This window comes from Rhineura floridana, chromosome 18 (assembly GCF_030035675.1).
Source record: "Rhineura floridana isolate rRhiFlo1 chromosome 18, rRhiFlo1.hap2, whole genome shotgun sequence".
Lineage (NCBI taxonomy): Eukaryota > Metazoa > Chordata > Lepidosauria > Squamata > Rhineuridae > Rhineura > Rhineura floridana.
In genome coordinates, this window is record NC_084497.1 from 8909806 (window position 1) to 8930779 (window position 20974).

The window sequence follows — 20974 nt, forward strand, 5'->3', positions numbered from 1 at the left end:
CTCTTCTGATTGGCTGAGGCGCAGAAAAGGGAGTGGGCGGTGTTAAGACGCTTGGCAGTTCGCCGGAGGATTTATCGATTTAAAAAAAAAAAAAAAGACGGGCGAAGGCGGATCCAAGTAGAAGCGGAATTCTTTCATTGGCCAAAGCGCGAATGAGCTGAGCGATTCGGTTGGTTGGAAAAGTGGCGTTCTTGAAAGAAGTCGTCGATGTTGGAAAAAAGGGAGATGCGGGGGGGGGGAAGGGGGTAATTGCGCATGCGCAGACGTGAGGAAAATGAGAGGACTCGTTTGAAAAGGGGGGGGAACCTTAGTTATTATTTTCCCCCTCACAAATAAATACCTTATTATTGAATATTGCCAATACCTCGGCACAGTCATAAATGGAGACAATAGTCAAGAAATCAGAAGAAGGCCAGGACTGGAGAGGGCAGCTGTGAGAGAACTAGAAAAGGTCCTCAAAGGCAAAGATGTATCACTGAACACTAAAGTCAGGATCATTCAGACCATGGTATTCCCGATCTCTACGTATGGCTGTGAAAGTTGGACAGTGAAAAAAGGGCTAAGAGAAAAATCAACTCATTTGAAACGTGGTGTTGGAGGAGAGCTTTGCACGCACCATGGACTGCAAAAAAGACAAATAATTGGGTGTTAGAACAAATTGAACCAGAACTGTCACTAGATGCTAAAATGATGAAACTGAGATTATCCTACTTTGGACACATCATGAGAAGACCTGATTCACTAGAAAAGACAATAATGCTGGGAAAAACAGCAGGGAGTACAAAAAGAGGAACGCCAAACAAGAGATGGATTGATCCCATAAAGGAAGCCACAGACCTGAACTTAAAAGCTCTGACCAGGGTGGTTCATGACAGATGCTCTTGGAGGTCGCTGATTCGTAGGGTCGCCATATTACAGAGCTTGGAAAAGTTACTTTTTTGAACTACAACTCCCATCAGCCCCATTGGGCTGATGGGAGTTGCAGTTCAAAAAAGTAACTTTTCCAAGCTCTCAACTTGAAGGCACGTAACAACAACAATTATTGAATAAAGGTTTGTTCAGTAAGGAAACAAATATTAATATTTATCCCCACACACGATACAAATAATTGAAATATTTGATGTGCACATTTCCCTAAAACATATTTTTCCTATATAATTTCCCCCCATAGAACACCACCCCAGCGCACATAACAGAAACCTTCATTTTATCCTTTTTTCTTTATAACATTTTTATACCGCATAGTAACAAAAAACAGGGTTGATTGAAGCCCATTGATTTCGATGGGTCTGCTCTGAGTAGGCCTCAGTTGAACACAACCCGAGTTCTCTGGAGCATGCACAGAGATTTTTCCCTTCAGCTCCCTGTGGTTCTGTCAAGACCCCATACAGAAGACAGCCTCCCCCCTGCCACCCCCCAAAAAACACTTAAAAAAAAAAGTACCTTAAAGGTACATTTACTTATTTTTAAGTACATTTATAAACAGTCAGCTCATTTTTTTTAAAAAAAAGTATCACAGTGGCGTGCAATGAAACCATTAAAACGTCACAAAATTATAAAATCATAAAATCGGAAACAAATGACCCAAACTGGATGAAATGGAGAGCCTCTCCAGACAAGTGTGGGATTTTTTTTGCAAGCGTATAATTTTTTTTGCAAGCAATAGTAGTGCATTTGCGGTGGATTTATCCTGGACTGTCTGCACATCATTCCTCTTTGTTTCTCTTTCTGTGACGTTTCCCCATTATTGCTGTCCGAAAGGGCACTCTTTGGCAGAAGAAAAGCAGAACCATAACTAACATTTGCACATTTGTGGTATAACGAGTTACAGGATTTCAGCTGGATATTTCAGGACATGCAGTAATTGGAAACAAAGAAATGTGACCACCCCAAAACTTTTGCAAGGGCAAATAGGACTAAAAGTAGGAACACGTATCATCACCCCAACACCATCGCGACCGCAAGCCACCATGAACGCACAACGAAATGGTGGCTGGTGGCGCCATATCAGGTGGGCAGTGGAATCTCCTCTGGGTTTTAGTCCAAACTTTCAGTCCTCCCCTGTTCTACACTGGATAGGCCTCATCTTGAGTACTGTGTCCAGTTCTGGATGCCGCACCTTAAGAAGGACGCCGACAAACACTGGAACGAGTTCAGAGGAGGGCAATGAGGATGATCGGGGGAATTGGAAACAAAGCCCTATGAGAGACTGAAAGAACTGGGCATGTTTAGCCTGGAGAAGAGAAGACTGAGGGGAGATATGATAGCACTCTTCTACTGCTTGAAGGGTTGCCACACAGAGGAGGGCCAGGATCTGAAGACAGATTTTGGATGGACATTAGGAAAAACGTCCTAACTGTTAGAGCGGTATGTCAATGGGACCAATGGCCTAGGGAGCTGGGGGTTCTCCAACCCTGGAGGCATTCAAGAGGCAGCTGGACAGCCACCTGTCGGGGATGCAATGCGGGGTGAGCAGGGGGTTGGACTTGATGGCCTTAGAGGCCCCTTCCAAATCTACTGTTCTGTGATTCTATGGAGCCACCAGCCACCACTGCCTAATTCTCTAAAAACATTTGGCTAAACAGAAACATTTGCCTTTGGTTAAGGAGATATGGAAAACCTGTCGCCCTCCAGTTGTTTTTGGACTCACAGCATCCCCAGCCAGTGAAAAGGAAGAGCAGATCAGGGGGGTGGAATCTCGTCACCAGGCCCCTGCTGGGGTGTGGGCCGCTTGGCAGATGCCCAAATGTGCCAACCTGTGGTGCCAGCCTTGAAAGCCGCGCTGTGTAGCCATACATGTTTAGGGGAACTCCGTTGTTTTTATATTGTTTTAAATTTTAAAATTGCGTTTTAAATTGTTTTTAAAATATGTGTTTTAAATTGTATCTTTGTTTTAATGTTTTGACTGCTGTAAACCGCCCAGAGTGCAATAAATAAATAAATTGGTGGAGCACAGAGCTTTGCCCCGCATCCAAGTACAGTTAAAAGCATCTCAGGTAGGTGAGGCTAGGAAAGAAGAGGCATTATTGGAGAGCCGTTGTCAGTCAAGATGACTGTGATTGACAATGACAATACTTGGCAGCGAGCATGGCCAAGGGTGATGGGAACCCTTGGCAACACTGGAAGGCCCAAAGGTTTCCCCGCACCTGCAATAATGAATGGACTGACGCATAAAGAACATCCATAGCTCACCAGCAGAACGTATAGCGTGCATGCAAACCGTCCCAGGTTCGAACGCTGCCATCTGCAGGTGAAAAGATCTCGGATATTCTCAGGCCTTTCTCTGTCTGCAACCCTGAAGAGCTGGTCCCCCTCAAAGCAGACAGCACTGGATTGGCTGGACCTAATGGTGCGACTCAGAAGAAGGCCGTTTCATTTGAGCAGTTGGCTACCTGACTGTTGATAAGAAATGACCAGAGTCCTTGCTTAAAACCCCAAATGTGCCTGCGGGCTGATCAAGATCGGCAAGCCCCCTGCAGCGGGACTTAACATGAACCTGAGTAAAGATGTTGACGGCATCCTAACATCTCCCCGTCCCCTGGCTTTGCCAGCTCTGTGGTATTGCAGGACTTAGCAGCACTCAAGTCTGCAGAATTGTGCTTCCGTGATGAGGGGTGGGAGTGTGGTTGTTTTAATGCAACCTCTCCTCCCTCCTCTCTCTTTTTTTTTGGCTGGGGGGCACTCGATAGAAATAGCTGATCCCATTTAATCTCTGCTATTGTGGAGTTGATCCATGTTATTCCAATTTGCACTGCGGCCAGGAAATGTGCTGTCAAAACAAATAGATGCATAGAGTTGCTTTTTTTGGGGGGGGGGGTCATTATCAGGAATGAGTCCAGATCCACTTCCGCAGGACTAAACATGTACCTTCTAAACGGCCCTGAGCTGGATCAGACTGGGGTGTAAATAAGTAAAATAGCAACTTGCCTTCTGTGACTGCACAGGCGCCAACCAGCTTGTTTTGAAACGGCTGGCCCATCTGTCCATGTGCTTGATCACGATTATTATTTCATGCTGATGATGCTGTTTAGTGTGTGGGACGTGGAACTAAGGCTGCCTTATACCAAGACAGACCATTGGTACATCTAGGTCAATATTGTCGACACTAACTGGCAGTAGCTCCCAGCGTGTCAGACGGGGCCCTACCTGGGGACTCAACCTGGGACCTTCTGCGTGCAAAACAGGTGCGCTTCTACTGAGCTATGGCCCTTCCCCTAAAGATAAAGTAAGATTCTAGTCCTCTTGGCCCTGAATAAAGAGCTGCATTTATATAGGAACCGAGGAACCTGCCTCATCCTGCCAACATTATTATCTTTTCGGCGCCAGGTCAAAACTGTCCTCTTCTCCCAGGCATTTTAGTATGTGTTAAAAATTGTTTTTAACTTTTTTTAAGAATTTAAAAATTTTAAAGTTGTTTTTAAATTGTCTAAATATGTGGTTTATTGTATTTGATGTATGACTGTTGTGACTGCCCAGAGAGCTTTGGCTATGGGGCGGTATAGAAATTTAATAAAATAAATAAATAAATCCTGTCGCAGACCGTTGCTGCATCTCGCTTAGCATTATCCACACGGGCAGGCAGCAGCTGTTCAGGGTTCCAGATGGTGACTTTTTCCCAGCCCTAGGTGGAGATGCCAGATATTGAAACTGGGGCCTTCCACATGCGAAACAGGTCCTCTGCCACTGAGTTATGGCCCTTTCCATAGAAGTGGTGCAGTTTTATTTCTGGCCTACTGAATCATACAGCTTTGATCGCACCCTACCGCTTGCAGATGTAACAGCACTTTAGAGTACTCTGAGAGATCTGGAGTCTCTCACACACACACACTATGCAAACCATCCTAGTTATAATTTAACTGTGCTTTGCTTGCACTGGTGTCCAACAGTGATGAAATCGACTTAGGTAAGCATGTCTGGATGGTTCATATCCTGTTCCCTCCTCCCCTACCCACCCAGCATTTTCAGTTAATTTCCGCATCAGTTATTTTTTTTACATCCCCGTTAAAACTCCGCCAGCGTTTTAGAATGACATTCCCCTAACACACACATTTTTACAAAGTGGTTTTCCCGAATATCATCTCTTTTTGTATGCCTCTTTCACTCACTTATGCCTTTCTGTGCATGCTTTATTCCGGTATGTGCATTCTTGTACACGTTCCTCGGCTGCAGACCTGCTTTGCAAAATTTGGAGAAGCGTCAGTTTTGAAAAAGCGCATGTTGTTTTGGAAAGCGTGAATTTGGTAGGTATACCTTTAAAAGTGCACTGCATTCCCTGCACAATCGTAAGCAGGAGTGCAGTGGCAAATTCAGAAGTCCAGGGTCCCCTCATGACAATCATACCTATGCCTGTTTCTAAGGCTAGGACTGGGGAGGGCAACTAGGAGAGAACTAGAAAAGGCCCTCAAATGCAAAGATGTATCACTGAACACCAAAGTCAGGATCATTCAGACCATGGTATTCCCGATCTCTACGTATGGCTGTGAAAGTTGGACAGTGAAAAAGGCAGATAAGAGAAAAATCAACTTATTTGAAATGTGGTGCTGGAGGAGAGCTTTGCGCATACCATGGACTGCGAAAAAGACAAATAATTGGGTGTTAGAACAATTAAAATCCAAACTGAGCCCCCATTATTATTATTTTTTAAAAAAGAGGTAAGCAAAATTAGCCCAAGCAGCCAAACTTCTGAGAACCAGATTAACTGGATGTTGTCACATTAATGAATGGCCCGTTGTCTCTAGTTCTGCTAATTAGGCTGAAATCCCTGCATTCAAATGAAGAAATTAACACGGGTCATGAGTACTTGCACAGAAACTTTTCAGGGTTGAAAAGGCAGCCCTTCAGATGATCCTGGTCACCAAACGTCAAAATGGGACATTATACGGCTGGAAAAGGTGCAGAAAAACCCACAAGGCAACCAAAATTATCAACTCCCCTATGAGGAAAAATTACAACTTTGGGATTTTTTTGAGTTTAGAAAAAAAGGCAAGGAAAGAAGGGATGTGACAGAGGTGTATAAAATTATGTGCAGGGCTCTTCTGCAAGCTGGCTGGATCAAGCCAATGGCCCATCTAGTCCAGCCTCCTGTTCTCACAGTGGCCAACCAAGTGCCCCCATGGGAGTCGGCAAGCAGGACCTGAGCACACGAGGTTCTCACGGTATATGCTGGAGTCTTCTCTTGAAAATGGCGATTCAGCCCAGCATGCGCTTTCCACAAAGGCTTATGCCACATCCCTTCCCAATGGCTACTAGCCTTGATGGCTATGTCCTCTGGTGGATGGTGCCCTTTGGGACTGGAAGGAGACCAACAGTAGAGCCAATGACACATGTAGAATCACAGAATCCCAGAACAGTAGAGTTGGAAGGGGTCTGTAAGGCCATCAAGTCCAACCCCCTGCTCAATGCAGGGATCCAACTTAAAGCATCCCCAACAGGTGGCTGTCCAGCTGCCTCTTGGATGCCTCCAGGGTTGGAGAGCCCACCCCCTCCCTAGGTCTTTGGTCCCATTATCATACTGCTCTAAGAGTGAGGAAGTTTTTTGTGAGGATCAGCCAAAATCTGGCTTCCTGTTGCTTGAGCCCATTATTCTGTGTCCTGTGCTCTGGAACAATTGGGAAGAGATCATTAGGTGGGGCCAACTAATTCTAGTTTTATCCCTGTTCTACTCCCTGAAGATGTTCTCCCTCCCCTGTTGGAGACTGTATGCCTTGCTGAGATCACAAGTGGGGAACGTTTCTGCTGCTGTGCCCAGGTCTTGCTTGTGGGCTTCCCATTTGGGGCATTTGTTGGGCTGCAGTGAAGGTGCTGGATTCGACGGGCCCCCTTTGGCCTCATCCAGCTGCAGGGCTCTTCTGTTCCCCAGCAGATGTCGAAGGACATTTTAGGAGATTCTGCAGACTAGACCAGGTGGGGTGGATATATGTGGTGGTTTTGCTTCAATCCCTTTTGGGACAACGGTTTTTTTAAAAAAAGGATTGTAAGTCAAGGTTGAGCCCATCTGGACGGCTGGGATTCCTTAGAAGATAGTCGAAAGCTGAAAATAGAACAAACGGCTCCTTTGAGCTAGCCTCCGCTTGTGCACAAATCCCTCCAGGGAGGTGCCTTGTGTGTTGTTGCTTCAAGGACACCATGCGGGCTGAAAGCAGGGAACTTGAGCCACCTCTCTGCCTGGCCCTGTGCGCATGTGCGTCCCACCACAGCCTCTCCATCCTCCTTCAAAGGATGTCCTCGCTCAGGTCTGGACTTCCCCGGCAGGTTTAGTAGAAGCCGCCCTCAGGCTTTGGGGAGGTCAATCATGCAGCTCCGACTTGGAGGGCTCTTGGTGGGCCTCTTGCTGATGATCAAGCCCATCTCTGTGCGCGGGAAGGAGATCCGTGGAAGAGAAGAGCCTGAGCTCTCAATCTTCAGAGAATTTAGAGGATCCGATCCCCCAGAAGAGGATGAAGTCCTGGACATGTCGGACTTCGTAGGGCCGCGGCTGAAGGTGCCGCTTCCTTTGATGAATCCAGAAGGTGGCTCTGAAGCGGAAAAGCCCTTAAGTTCATGGTACGGATACAGCTTCCAGCCTTGGCCCCACGGAGGCCCCGAGGAGCCTGTGTGTAGGGTCAAACTGGAGCGGGTTTGGGGCCAGCGCCGTCTGGAGGTTGTGGGTCTCCTCACCAGCTACGATGGCGGGTTCCTGAAGGCGCTGAGTGGGTCGGCCTGGAGCGATGGAGAGCTGGAGATGTTTGGGGTCTGCCCCACCGATGTTCCCCGTGGCCTCCTCGCCTCTCTCCAGCAGGTTGGCGATTCCCTGGACAATCCACGGGAGAACAGGTTTCTCTGGCTTCATCTGGAGGAAGGTAGGTGAGTGGGAGATTTCCACAGAGTCAGGGGCTATCACAGAAAAGTCCCTGTCTCCTGTGACCACCAATTTGATTGGCCCTGCAGGAGGAGTTTACAAGCAGGGCCACTGAGGCAGGTCTTAATGCCTGGGCAGGTTCATACAGGTGCAGGCAGCCCTTCAGATAACTCAACCCCAAATTACACAGCCTCATTTGTCCCCTCAGCAGTAAGTTCCCCTGCCCCCTCCTAAATCTTTAAACGTCAATGCTAGCACTTTGAACTGGGCTAAGAATTGCACCGTCAATCAGCACAATGTTTTCAGGCTTGATGTTGCAAACGCCGAATGCCTAGCACTCTTCAGCAGCAGGGTGACTGTGTCCTGCCCCCGTTAAAAATTCCAAAGCCGTCTTCAAGGGCAGCCCCACGCAGAGCACATTGCAGTAGTCTGGCCTGGATGTGACTAGTGCGTGGATTACTCAGAGAAGATCTGATCTCTCTCTGACTAGACGCACAACCGGAGTGCTGCCGACCTAAGCTGGTACAAGGCCCTCTTAGCCGCAAACCTTGTGCTTCTATAGCACAGGGGAAACCCCAGACGAACGTGGCAATGCTGAACTTGATCAGCCAGATCGAGTGGCCCAGTCAAGACGTCCACTCTGAGCCATGCCATTAACTCCTTCCGTGTTCCTTTTCGGTTGTTTTGCCTTTGTTCCTTCCTTGCCTCTTCCCGTTCAGCTCCATGCATCGTATGTAATCAGCAGACTGCTTGAAGATGGCAGAGTGTCATGGCGGACGGCTTCGTTATTTTTCTGCCTGTTGCGGCAATTGCATTTGTACCGCTTATTTACTTTCTTCTCTTGCATTTTGCCGTGTTGCGATTTGTACTGCACAGAATTCAGATTCCAATGCAATCAAACACAATATAAAAAAATAAAAGAAGCGATAAAATTAAATAAAAAATCAATATAATTATTTAATGTGCGCATGCCGCAGACCACCTGAATGATGCTTGGAGACCACTGGTGGTCTACAGACCACAGTTTAGGTCACTAGAGATGCTAGTTTCTAGTATTTGCTAAGAGGGGACTTTCTCAGAGTACTGATCTTTAGTGCAGCCAAAATAGCACTCTGCTATGGATCCTTAACGTAGCGAAAACAGCGCCCCCTATGCACAAGAGGAAAGTGTTGCAGGCTTAAGGTGGACTCCAAACTTTGCAGAGGTATCAAACAAATCTAAAGGGGGGTTCAGGACTGAGCATGCTCCGTGCATGCTTCTGAGTGTGCATTGAGGAAGGGGAGATGGGAGACGTAATGGAGTATCTAGGAAGAGGGCATGGTTGGCTGATTGGAACCTTGAATGGGAACCACTACATGCCGCAACATTTTGTTACAACTGCCATATTCTCTCTCTCTCTCTCCTTCAGGTCAGGGCCGATGATGGAAATGTTACAAGGAAGAATAGAATCTATTTAACAGAAAGGGCTCCATATGGCAACATTTTGTTGTAGTGCCTTGCTTTCTCTTTCTTCCTCCTTCTCTCCTTGCCTCATTTCAGGACCATTGATGGCTATTTCACCCGGGGGGTGGGGGAGAAGAGATGCCTGCCTCCCTCACCACCACAAGGGATTTTTTTTTCTAATGAATACTGAGAGTACAGAGAAACAAAATACTTACGAAGACATTTTCAACTTTCAGTGAAAAAAGATGCCTGCCTCCCCTCTATAAATACTGAGATTGAGAGAGAGAAAAGATTTACAGAGGCATTTTCTACTGTCTAACTTCCGTGACAGGCATGTCCGTAGCCGCTTTTTATATTGCAAAGAGCTGACTAGGATTGGTGCGCTACAAGATGTGTTGTCCCGTTTGTCAAATGTGCGGTACTTCTTGGCAGGAGCTTAGTCTCAGGATCTCAGCAGCTGGGGACTCTGGTGGGGTCAGTTTACAGTTGAGGCAGTGTGAATTGGGATCATCTGCTGCTTTTTAAATTTATTTACGAATGCAGGTTCTGGACCTTTACCAGCCCTAATGTGGCCATTTGTTCCTGCATGGGGGGACTGAGGGACACGGAAACTTCACCTGCTGATTTACCACCTGACAAACAACTGCTAAAACACACACAGTCTACCAGTAAAAAACTTAAGAAAAAAGAGAACAACCACGTATACATTTTCCCCTCTGGGTCCCAGCAATGGGCAACCTGTGGCCCTCCAGGTGCTGTTGGACTCCAACTCCCAGCAGCCTGCGTGGCCAACAGCAAGGGATGATGGGAGTTGTAGTTCAGCAACTAGGCACCAGGTCCCTCACTCCAGCTCCAGCTTAGCAGGAATGTGGAAGCAATTGCAAAGCCCAGAACGGTGGGGAGGAGGAGGCGAGGGTGGGGGAGAGGAGCGTTCATTAATTAAGTAATTAATTAATCAGTTAGATCTGCCCAAGGCCATGCCCCTCACCAGCCCTGCTTTGCGCCCTCCCAAAGTGTTTCTGCCTGGATGGAGCATGCCCTTGAACTCTGATCATGCCTCTTGCTGGAGGAGAGAGAGAGAGAGAGAGAGAGAGAGAGAGAGAGAGAGAGAGAGAGAGAGAGAGAAAGTAAAACAGGCCTACTGGGGAAAAGTAAAAGGAATATTCATTGCTCCGCCCACTTTTGCCACTGGTTCCCGCCCACCACTGCCATGCGGCCCCTGGAAGGTTTCTTGTGAAGGGATGCGGCCCTTGGGCTAAAGCGAGAGCTTCCAAAGGACAAAATGAGCCAGGGAAATGGAGTCTGCCAGCGCTTTATATTTTTTTGGTGAATAACCTCAATGGTGATCAGATGGCTACGTTGTCCCAGGAAGCGAGCAAGACCTGTTTTATTCACCGCCTGCCTTTCCTTCCTTTCCTTCCTGGCAGTGAAATGGGAGGCTGAAACGAAACTCCAGTTCAGGCTGGCTTTCCACGAGGACGCCGACGAGCCCCTCGGCACTCTGCAGCTCGCCCTCCTCGTTTTTTACCAAGGAGGGATGGATTCGGCGAGCCCCAGGAGCACCCCAGAGAAGTTCCTGCTGGGGGGGGAAGGTCTCCTCCCTCGAGAGCAGGTAGGCAGAGGCAGGCCCAGCGGGAAGCCCTCTTTGATTTAATGCTCCGTAAATCCCTCCTTGCCTCCAAGGAGCTCAAAGCAGGATGTCTTGAGGTTCCCCCAAATTTTATCCTCACAACAACCCTGTGAGGTAGATTAGGGAGAGAGAGAGAGAGAGATTTGATCCTGGCATCACCCCAGTCACAGAGTGACAAGCTCATTTCACAAAGGATATAGGTGTCAGCTGCTATTAGCAGGGGAATGGAGCCTCCATGTCTAGCAGCAATCTACCTGAGAACCTCAGGTACTGGAGGGCAGGGCTGATTTCGGTGCAGGGGGGGCTTTGAATCCAGTTGAGCTACACAGACTCTTATGCCCTGTTGGACCTTCTCCTTCTGTATGCTCCTGTCCTAACAGGGCTTCCAGGATCAATGTTTAGGAAACATGAATCCAAAGCAACACCTTAATTTGTCTTTAGTTATTTGTTTACTGGCTCTGCAACCAGAGCCCTGCAGAAACCCAACAGGTAAGGCGCTTCCTGCCATTTTGATGAAGTTGCACTTCTGCCTGTCCAAGATGCTGCTGAATGATGTGTAGGGGAGTGGGGATGATGCAATGGGGGAGGATTTCATCTGTTGAACTTCTGCCTGTCTGTCAAAGATGATGTTAATTGCAGGTGTTGCAGCTTTTACCTGCTTTTGTGAATGTCGGATCCCCCCCCCCCGCCCTTCTCATTTCCATCCCACAGATTGTCTGCCTCTCCGGGAGAACCCAGTACCTTGTCCTTCAGGGCTCACTGATGTCGGGCAGACGTTCACCAGGGCAACTAAGCTTTGACGTTTCCTTGGCAATCAGGCATACGAGCAACAAAGGTATTATCACCATGCAGTACTTTCGTATTACAAAACAATCCAGGATTTGGGAAACTCAGACCCAGGGGGGCAAACGTGGCCCTCCAGGCCTCTAGATCTGGCCCTCGGAACTCTCCGAAGGCCACGCCCCTCTCTTCAGGCCACTCCCCTCACTGGCCCTGCTTTGCACCTGCCTTGAGTGCTTTTGCCTGGCTGGGCTGCATCCTGGAAGCCTGACAGTGCCTCTGGTTTGCCTGGGTGGAGGAGAGGGAGGACTGGGGGAGTGTCTGTATTCACAAACTAGCCTACAGAACTCCACCTCCCATCATCATCTCTGAGCATTGGGCATGCTGGCTGCTGGAACCAATGGGAGGTGGAGTCTAGCAGCACCTACTGGGGGGACGGGCACCTCAGCTTCCCCAGCCCTGCCTTAAAGGGTAAGGATTAACCGTAGACAGTGAACGTGACTAGCTGTCAGAATACTGATCTACTTACGGTCTTTGTCTTAATATTCCCTCCTCTGGGCCTTTTTGGGTTGTATCAGTTGGACTTTTTGGATTTTCTAAGTTGATTCTGTTAAAGTTTTCATTGTACATTGGCCAAAGATCCATGTCATGGGCAATTAACAAATAAATTATTATCATTTACATATATTCATCACTTTCCACAAGAAAATGACTCAAAGGAACTTAGAAATCCATGGAATACAAAACCACCCAAGAATCCATTTTTTCTTGTTTCTAGTTATTCATTATTACGTTTATATCCCACCTTTCCTCCGAGGAGCTTAAAGTGGTGTCCAAACATGGTTCCCCTCCTGCCCATTTGATCCTCACAACAACCCTGTGAGGTAGATTAGGCTTGAGAGACAGCGCCTGGTCCAAGGTCACACAGTGAGTTTCATGGCTGTGGGGGGATCTGAACCCGGGTCTCCCAGATCCAAGTAGTCCAATAGGCACGTCATTTCACTGGTGTAGAAAGATTACAATAAGACAAAATCCCCTAAAGGGCTTAATAAATAATTAGAAACAAGCACTGTTTGTCTTAGACTGTTTCGCAGCACCTAATTGTTTTAGTTCATCATCATCATCAATACTAATTACTACTAATAATACTGCTGATAATAGGGAGCAAGGGCTTTATTAGCAATGGTTGAGGAAGAGCCGCCAATTTTATCTTCTCCATTCAGCAATCCCCCTCCCTCCCAGGTGCCACCCTCTCCCACCGTGAAGCCCAAGACCTGCTGTTCGGCTTCGATCCCAAGTGTTTCACCCGCATGACCCCGGCTGTGTTGCTGTTGGCGGAGCAGAGGCCCCGAGGCGCTCCTCTTCCCTCCGCTTCGTTCCTCGCCGCCGATGGCAAGTTGGACGTGGCCCCTTACCTGCAGCCCAGGTGAGATTCCTGCTCTTGCGCCTCCGTTTCCCCTGGACGCCACTCCTGGCGTCGTGGGCTGCGTACGCACCATACATTTGAAGCACATCCCCTCCCCAAAGAATGCTGGGAACTGTAGTTTACCCCTCACAGAGCTACAACTCCCAGCACCCTTAACAAACTACAGTTCCCAGCATTCTTTGAGGGGAAGCCATGTGCTTAGAATGTGTGGTTTGTACACAGCCTTAGACTTGCACGCAAGGGAGACAGGGAGGGCTGAAACCATGTGGACTTTTCTACTCTTCCTTACCCAGCGTGCGTGGGCTGTTTGTGTTTCCTCACAAGGGGAGGCACTCTGCACATGCTCAGGGCCTTTATGATCTCTCCCGTTTACTCCAGTATCTGTCTTCCTCCTCTCCCCCTCCTGCCCCTCTCTGTGTTGAAACCGTAGATTGTAAGCGTCTTTGGACGCGAGAGCTCTCTTCTTAATGTTCCTCTCGATTCCCAGTGCCTTTGCAAGAAATGACAACCTGGGTGGCATTTGCAAGGGCACAGGGGTCTGCAGGAGCCTGTGAAGCCCGCTGTTGTCAGGGAGCCTTGTCATTCCCTGCCCCACCCCTGAATAGGTGATGTCAGGGGCAGGGCAGCTGGACGTATCTTGGCCACAACTGTCCGGCAGTCCAAATGGGGAGGTTTCATTAGGCCCAGGGCCAGAGTTTGCCCACTGCTGAGACATATATTAAAACAACTTGTTCCAGCGTTCAGTTCTGTTTTAGAAACCCAGTTGCGGGGCAGTGAGCTGGTGCGGTTTGTAAGACAGCCACGGCCGTCCCTGGTTCGGAATAGCTTGACCACATTCGCCCATGCATTGCTAACCTCTCGGTTGGATTACTGCAATGTGCTGTGTGTGGGGCCACCCTTGAGGATGGTCTGGAATATGGGGGCTGCAGGTGGTGCAGACCGCCTACCTGCATGTATGGATGAGGGAGAAATTCGATTCCGTTCACACTGAAACGCAAACTTCACCTAACTGACAAGATGAGACCCAAAAGACAGGCATCCTTTGAGAGTCACACTTCTCTGAATTTTGCAAGGCGGTTCTCTAGCCAAGTAAAGTGTCCAAAAATACATAGATGAGAGTCCATTAAAGCATGCATAAAAATGTACATATCAGTACCAATAATATTCAAGAACGCATTCTTTGCAAAAGTGCACGCAGAAACGTCTAGAGCCACCCGTGCTAAAACACGGATGAATTTTCATGAGAACTCTTTTTCTAAAAAATCGCAAACTGATGTGGAAATGCAGAGAACTGAATAATGAGAAATGATGAGAAATTGCCATGGGCAGATTTCCCACCCCCATCCCATGTTACCCCTGTGGGGCGTTCAAGCTCCCCAAAGGAGGAGGGTGGGGACATCCCATAACGGCATGGCACGAAATGAAAGATGGTAGGGGTGGGAGGAAGGAGAGAGTATCCTAACCCTGACGGCTGTGCTCTCCCTCCACTGTCGGAGGCAGTAAATGCCTCTGAATGCCGCTTGGTGGAACCGCAGGAGGGGAGAGTTGCCGTTGTGCTCAGGTCCTGCTTGCCAGCTTCCCGTAATGGGCATGCAGTTGGCCAGAGTCTGGATGCTGGACTAGATGGGACCCCGTTGGCCTGATCCAGCACTGCAGGGCTCTTCTGATGTTCTTACGAGAATCAAAGATGGAAGATTGTGCGCACCGTCCTGTAAAAGGCTCTGCTTTTCTTTCTCCGCAGCGGTTTGCCGACATCTGTCATGGCTGAAGTGCCGCCCTCTGTTGCTGCCAGCACTGCAGCCAGCCAGGTGAACATCTCTGCACCGATGCTGGCAAACACCGGGCAGTTCCTAGAGGCTCTCTCCCAGTTTGTCAACAAGGTCTCCAGCCCCTCCGATGAGCCGCCGCAGACCTCCAGTCCGCAGCTCCAACTGGATTTCGGCACAATGGAGGCCTTCCCCCACCTCCTGCTAAACCTGTCCGAGAAGGTGGCCTTGGAGCGGCTGGTTCGGTCCGAGGACCCCCTGGTGGTCCTGTTCCCTGAGAATAGCCAGGCCTTGATGGAGCAGCACTTGGCCCACTGGTCCTTGGAGGGGGCACTGTTACGGCAACTGCTGGTGAAGCTGCGTTCGGTGATACAAGAACTGAAGGCCTACCCGTCCTTCCAGGCCCACGCAGCCCTCTTCCGCAGCCTCCTGGCTTTCTGCCACTACCCTTCTGGTCTCTCTCCAGGAGGGGCAGAGGGGTCCCGGGGCCGGCAGAAGATCCACAGCCTGCTGCTTCTCAAAGCCCTCCAGGCGGTCCGCTTTCGCTGGCAGGAGTCGAGGAAGGCCTCCCCCCGGGCGAACCGCAGCACTGGCAACCGGGGCGACTACTGCCAGCTGCAGAAGCTCAAGATCAACCTGAACTCCACCGGGTACATCATTTTGCCAAAATGGTACGACGCCAACAACTGTGTGGGGTCCTGCCGCCTCCCCCTCTCCACCCGCGTCCCCGACTATTACTCCCACACGATCTTCTTGCTGCATGTCCAAGACCAGCGCCTGCCTCTCGAGCGAGCCCCTTGCTGCGTCCCCGTTAGGTACTCCCAAAGCATCTTCGTTACCTTCACCAGCGATCAAAACGTGAAGGTGAAGGCCTACCCCAATATGGTAGCCGAGGAGTGCGGCTGTCGGTAGAGGGGGAAACCGGCTCTGCGTGGCCAGCCGTGGTCTCGTGCCAGAGTGGGCCTCGCCGGTGGCTGTTGAACCCACCATCCTCTCCCTCCTGCCATTGACCAGGACTGTTGGGCCTCCTCTTGTGCCTGAGACCAAACTAATAAGGCTGTGTACGCACACCATACATTCAAAGCACATTATTTTCCCCCAAGAAGCCTGGGCACTTTATTTTACAGAGCTACAATCACCAGGAATTCAGCTACGGTTCCCAGGACCCTTTGGGAGAAATACTGTCCTCTAAATATATGGTGTGTACGCTGCTTGTGCACCAGCGACATCTCGCTGGTGTGTATTAAACATATGCGGAGTTAGCACACCTACAGAATTCCTCTCGCTTTGCATAATTTATTCTTATGAGGAGAGACTGAAAGAACTGGGCATGTTTAGCCTGGAGAAGACTGAGGGGAGAGATGATAGCACTCTTCAAGTACATGAATGGTTGTCACACAGAGGAAGGCTGGGATCTCTTCTCGATCGTCCCAGAGTGCAGGGCATGGAAGAATGGGCTCAAGTTGCAGGAAGCCAGATTTCAGCTGAACATCAGGAAAAACTTCCTAACTGTCAGAGCAGTATGACAATGGAACCCATGACCAAGGGAGGTGGTGGTCTCTCCAACCCGGGAGGCCTTCAAGAGGCAGCTGGACAGCCACCTGTCGGGGATGCTGTAACATTTCCACTATCCTAATCATTGAAGATTTAGCCTGTTTAGTTGATGCATTTAGTAAAGCAAGAGTTTCTTTAAAAGTATGGTGTGTGAATTTCAAAAGGTGCATGAAATATTTCTTTAAAAAGAATTAATACCTCAAGCAACTGAACTAGAATATTTGACTGGGGAGGAGATTGGGGGGAAATCGATAAAGCACACACTGTGGTTTAAAGCCAGATTTCAACTTGACATCTGGAGAAACTTCCTAACTGTTAGAGCCATACGGCAATGGAACCAATGACCTAGAGAGGTAGTGGGCTCTCCGACACTGGAGGCCTTCAAGAGGCAGCCTGTTTGGGATGCTTTGATTTGGATTCCTGCATTGAGCAGGGGGTTGGACTGGATGGCCTTACAGGCCCCTTCCAACTCTGCTATTCTATGATTCTATGCATTTGCAATATATCTGGTGGTGCTTGAATGAGATTAAATCTTTTGGGTATTGTGCTAATTTTGATGGTGTGATGGTGTTTGTTTTGGGAGGGGATAGTGTTTGGTTTTGCATATTGTTGTTGTTATTATTGTTGTTAATATGTTAGCCCCCTGGCCTTGAATCTCCTGGAAAACATTTTGGGTGGTGTTAAGGCAAAGGATCAGTGTGCCTTATCATTGTGGCAGTTAGATGGGAGCAGTCAATTTGCTTGCCTGTAGGTAAAATCTGGGTCCGTTTGCCTTGTTGCTTAAAATTTATTTATTTATTTAATTTATTTATTTAATTTAATTTATATACCGCCCTAAGCCCGAAGGCTCTCAGGGCGGTGTACATGAAAATAAAAACAAGTACAATATATAAATACAATAAGTACAATGAATCACAAACCAAAAACAGACAAACAATACCAAACAACGTCAAAAATACAAAATAATGCTAAAATACTGTAAAATACACTTTAAAATGCCTGGGAGTATAAAAAGGTTTTCACCTGGCGCCGAAAAGATAGCAGCGTCGGCGCCAGGCGCACCTCATCAGGAAGACCATTCCACAGTTCGGGAGCCACAACCAAAAACGCCCTATTTCTAGTCACCACCCTCCGAGCTTCTCGATGAGATGGAACTCGGAGGAGGGCCTTAGATGTTGAGCGCAGTGTACGGATAGTTTCATATTGGGAGAGGCGCTCCACCAGGTATTGCGGTCCCATGCCGTGTAAGGCTTTATAGGTCAAAACCAGCACTTTGAATTTAGCCCGGAAACAAATAGGAAGCCAGTGCAGATGGGCCAGAACAGGTGTTATATGAGCGGACCTTCTGGTCCGCGTCAACAATCTGGCCGCTGCATTCTGGACTAACTGTAGTTTCCGAACTATCTTCAAGGGCAGCCCAACGTAGAGCGCATTGCAGTAGTCCAATCTAGAAGTTACCAGAGCATGAATGACTGAGGCGAGGTCGTCACTGTCCAGATAGGGATGAAGCTGGGCTACCAATCGAAGATGGTAAAAAGCATTCTGTGCCACTGAGGCTACCTGAGCCTCAAGAGACAGGGAAGAGTCGAGGAGAACTCCCAAGCTACGAACCTGTTCCTTCAAGGGGAGTGTAACCCCATCCAGAACAGGGTGAACATCCACCATCTGGGCAGAGAAGGCGCTCACTAACAGCGTCTCGGTCTTGTCTGGATTAAGCTTCAGTCTGTTAGCTCCCATCCAATCCATTATCGCGGCCAGGCAACGGTTTAGTACGTTAACAGCCTCACCTGAGGAAGATGAAAAGGAGAAATAGAGTTGCGTGTCATCAGCGTACTGGTGACAACGCACTCCAAAACTCCTGATGATCGCACCCAGCGGCTTCATAGATGTTGAAAAGCATGGGGGACAGTACCGATCCCTGTGGGACTCCACAATGGAGAGTCCAGGGTGTCGAGCAGTGTTCCCCAGGCACTACCTTCTGTTGACGACCCACCAAGTAGGAGCGGAGCCACTGCCAAGCAATACCCCCAACTCCCAACTCCGTGAGCCTTCCCAGAAGGATACCATGGTCGATGGTATCAAAAGCAGCTGAGAGATCAAGGAGAATCAACAGGGTCACACTCCCCCTGTCCCTCTCCCGACAAAGGTCATCATACAGGGCGACCAAGGCTGTTTCAGTACCAAACCCAGGCCTAAAACCGGATTGAAACGGATCGAGATAATCAGTGTCATCCAAGAGACCCTGGAGCTGGCCGGCCACCACCCATTCCAGAACCTTGCCCAGGAACGGAACATTCGCCACAGGTCTATAATTGTTCAAGTTATCTGGGTCCAAGGAGGGTCTTTTCAGGAGCGGTCTCACCACCGCCGCTTTTAGGCAGTCAGGGACCACTCCCTCTCACAAAGAGGCATTGATTACCTCCTTGGCCCAGCCGGCGGTTCCGGTCCTGCCAGCTTTCACCAGCCAAGAGGGGCAAGGATCCAGCACAGACGTGGTCGCACGCACCAGTCCAAGAATCTTGTCAACATCCTCAAGCTGCACCAACTGAAACTCATCCAATAAAAGAGGACAAGACCGTGATCTGGATGCTTCATTGGATCCAACTGCTATAATATTGGAATCTAAGTCCTGACGAATGCAAGCGATCTTATTTTGGAAGAAAACACCCTTTTGCATCATACCTAGTGCCAAGCAGATAATGAAAATGGAAATGGCCTGCCTTCAAGTCGATTGTGACTTATGGTGACCCCATGAAGAGGGTTTTCATGGTGAGTGGCATTCAGAGGGGGTTTACCATTGCCGTCCTCTGAGGCTGAGAGGCAATGACTGGCCTAAGGTCACCCAGTGAGCTTCATGGCTGTGCTGGGATTCGAACCCTGGTCTCTCAGGTCATAGTCCAACCACTATACCACACTGGCTCTCAAAACAACAGATAATAACTCACCTCAATTCAAGCTTCATTGGGAAATGGGAAATTTCCACGGCCCAAAATATTTTTATTTACACAGCATGCTTTTTTTAAAAAAAAACAGCAGCAACAGCAAGACCCACAGCCGTGGGCCTGCAGCATGTACAAGCAACATCCCCTTAAATAGCCTCAGCCATCCCACCTACCTCTTCCTTCAGTGCGCGTGCCACATGCCTGCCATCAGCGAAGATGTCATGGGGTGTGGGTGGCTCTCAAAGGATGACTCTCCTGGAGTTGTAGGCCTCTGTTCTTTCTTATGTTCAACACACATGCAAAATGACTCCTGCTGCAAGCTCTCCTCCCTGAGCTCTAAATAAAGTAATACATAAAAAGGGTTCCAGGTGACCTCTTATAGCGTATGGCTTTATTTCATTATTATTCATATAGTGCTTACAGTGTTAGCGCTGGGGCAGGTCACCTTGCAGGGCCTATGACTTTATTGCAGAGCTAGGAAATTCCCTTCCCTTTTACATTCACAACTTTTATACTTGCATTCTTTTTTTTTTTTAAAAAAAGTTAATATACTAGGGGTTTTGCCCCTGCCCACTTTGCGCACCACCAAACACATGCACACAGGGACTCCAGCACCCCGCAGGACTCCCACCCACACCCAGGCAAGCACACACAAAGACCTAAGCAACTCCCCAAAGCGACCCCACCTGCCGGGAATGAAGCCTCATGTCTTGGGGAGAAGGTTGCTTTCCAGTGGTGTCACTACGGGGGTGCGGGGAGTGCACGCCGCACCCGGGTGGCACCCAGAACAGGGCAGGGCGCCATGGTCCCGCAAAGGAGCCGAGAAGCGCTCCGGGCCGGCGTCGCAGAGCAGCCAACTCCTCCTCCTCGGAGGCACTTGCTCGTTCCCTACCTCTTTGTCGTGAAATCCTTCTTAACCTGCAACGCCCACCCCGCTCATTTCTGTATGCAGACCCCGCCTCCCTTCCCCTCATGCATTGCGGAAGCATTTCTCACCGTTTAGACGCCTCTGATATCTTGCTAATATTTCTTCCAAACGTCACTGTCCAAAACAGCCAGCTCTTTCCTGGAAGCCAAAGAAGAAAAGAAGAGTTTCCAAGAGGAACAACAGAGTTGTTTCGGCGACTGTTCACCATATCTTCATAAATTCTTCAAACGAGAGGTTTAAATAGTAAGTGTATGGACAGTTAGCTTGTGCTCGCTTCGGCAGCACATATACTAAAATTGGAACGATACAGAGAAGATTAGCATGGCCCCTGCGCAAGGATGACACGCAAATTCGTGAAGCGTTCCATATTTTGGCAACACGGTTTTGCTGCCAGACGCCCCTCTCCGCCCGCAGCATTTAAAATCGCCTTGCACTGCCTTCAAGTCAATTCCGAATAGGCTTTTCTAAGATTCAAGACTGCATTTATATAACCAGATGGCTGCGGGTGTGTTGACAGGCTCAGGAATGAATGAATTGTCCATGAGAGGGGTGGGGTGGCCCATCTGTCTGACCCTGGAGTGTGTCTGGGGGGGCAGCAAGGGGATGATGGCTCTGTCCACCCAACAACGCCTCTCCCGATATGAACCTGCCCGTACACTACGTTCTAC

General features: G+C 48.9%; 1 protein-coding gene, 1 long non-coding RNA gene and 1 other non-coding gene across 4 annotated transcripts; 2 read left to right on the plus strand and 1 right to left on the minus strand.

Annotated features, from left to right (window-relative positions):
• Positions 1–295: 295 nt before the first annotated feature.
• Positions 296–20277, minus strand: LOC133372285 (uncharacterized). Of its 2 annotated transcripts, none has more exons than XR_009759473.1 (3): positions 20065–20277; positions 19552–19714; positions 296–622 (listed from the first exon to the last, which is right to left on the minus strand). It is a non-coding gene; the product is annotated as an uncharacterized LOC133372285 (long non-coding RNA). The 2 variants fall into 2 exon arrangements; XR_009759474.1 differs by lacking the exon at positions 296–622 and adding an exon at positions 12474–12692.
• LOC133372283 (muellerian-inhibiting factor-like) lies at positions 7290–16941 on the plus strand. Its single transcript, XM_061600652.1, has 5 exons — positions 7290–7838; positions 10708–10892; positions 11622–11745; positions 12933–13116; positions 14858–16941. Exons 1-5 carry the CDS (start codon positions 7292–7294, stop codon positions 15792–15794), a joined length of 1977 nt encoding a protein of 658 aa, XP_061456636.1. The 5' UTR covers positions 7290–7291; the 3' UTR covers positions 15795–16941.
• Positions 20278–20572: 295 nt separating the features above from the next.
• Positions 20573–20679, plus strand: LOC133373003 (U6 spliceosomal RNA). Its single transcript, XR_009759601.1, has one exon. It is a non-coding gene; the product is annotated as a U6 spliceosomal RNA (small nuclear RNA).
• The last annotated feature ends 295 nt before the right edge of the window (positions 20680–20974 follow it).

Bases quoted from the DNA above. Each gene is read 5' to 3' on its own strand.
- LOC133372283 (XM_061600652.1), top strand. From the start codon at position 7,292: ATGCAGCTCCGACTTGGAGGGCTCTTGGTGGGCCTCTTGCTGATGATC. The intron at 7,839-10,707 runs GTAGGTGAGTGG...CCTTCCTGGCAG, and splicing joins CTGGCTTCATCTGGAGGAAG to TGAAATGGGAGGCTGAAACG. The intron at 10,893-11,621 runs GTAGGCAGAGGC...TCCATCCCACAG, and splicing joins GTCTCCTCCCTCGAGAGCAG to ATTGTCTGCCTCTCCGGGAG.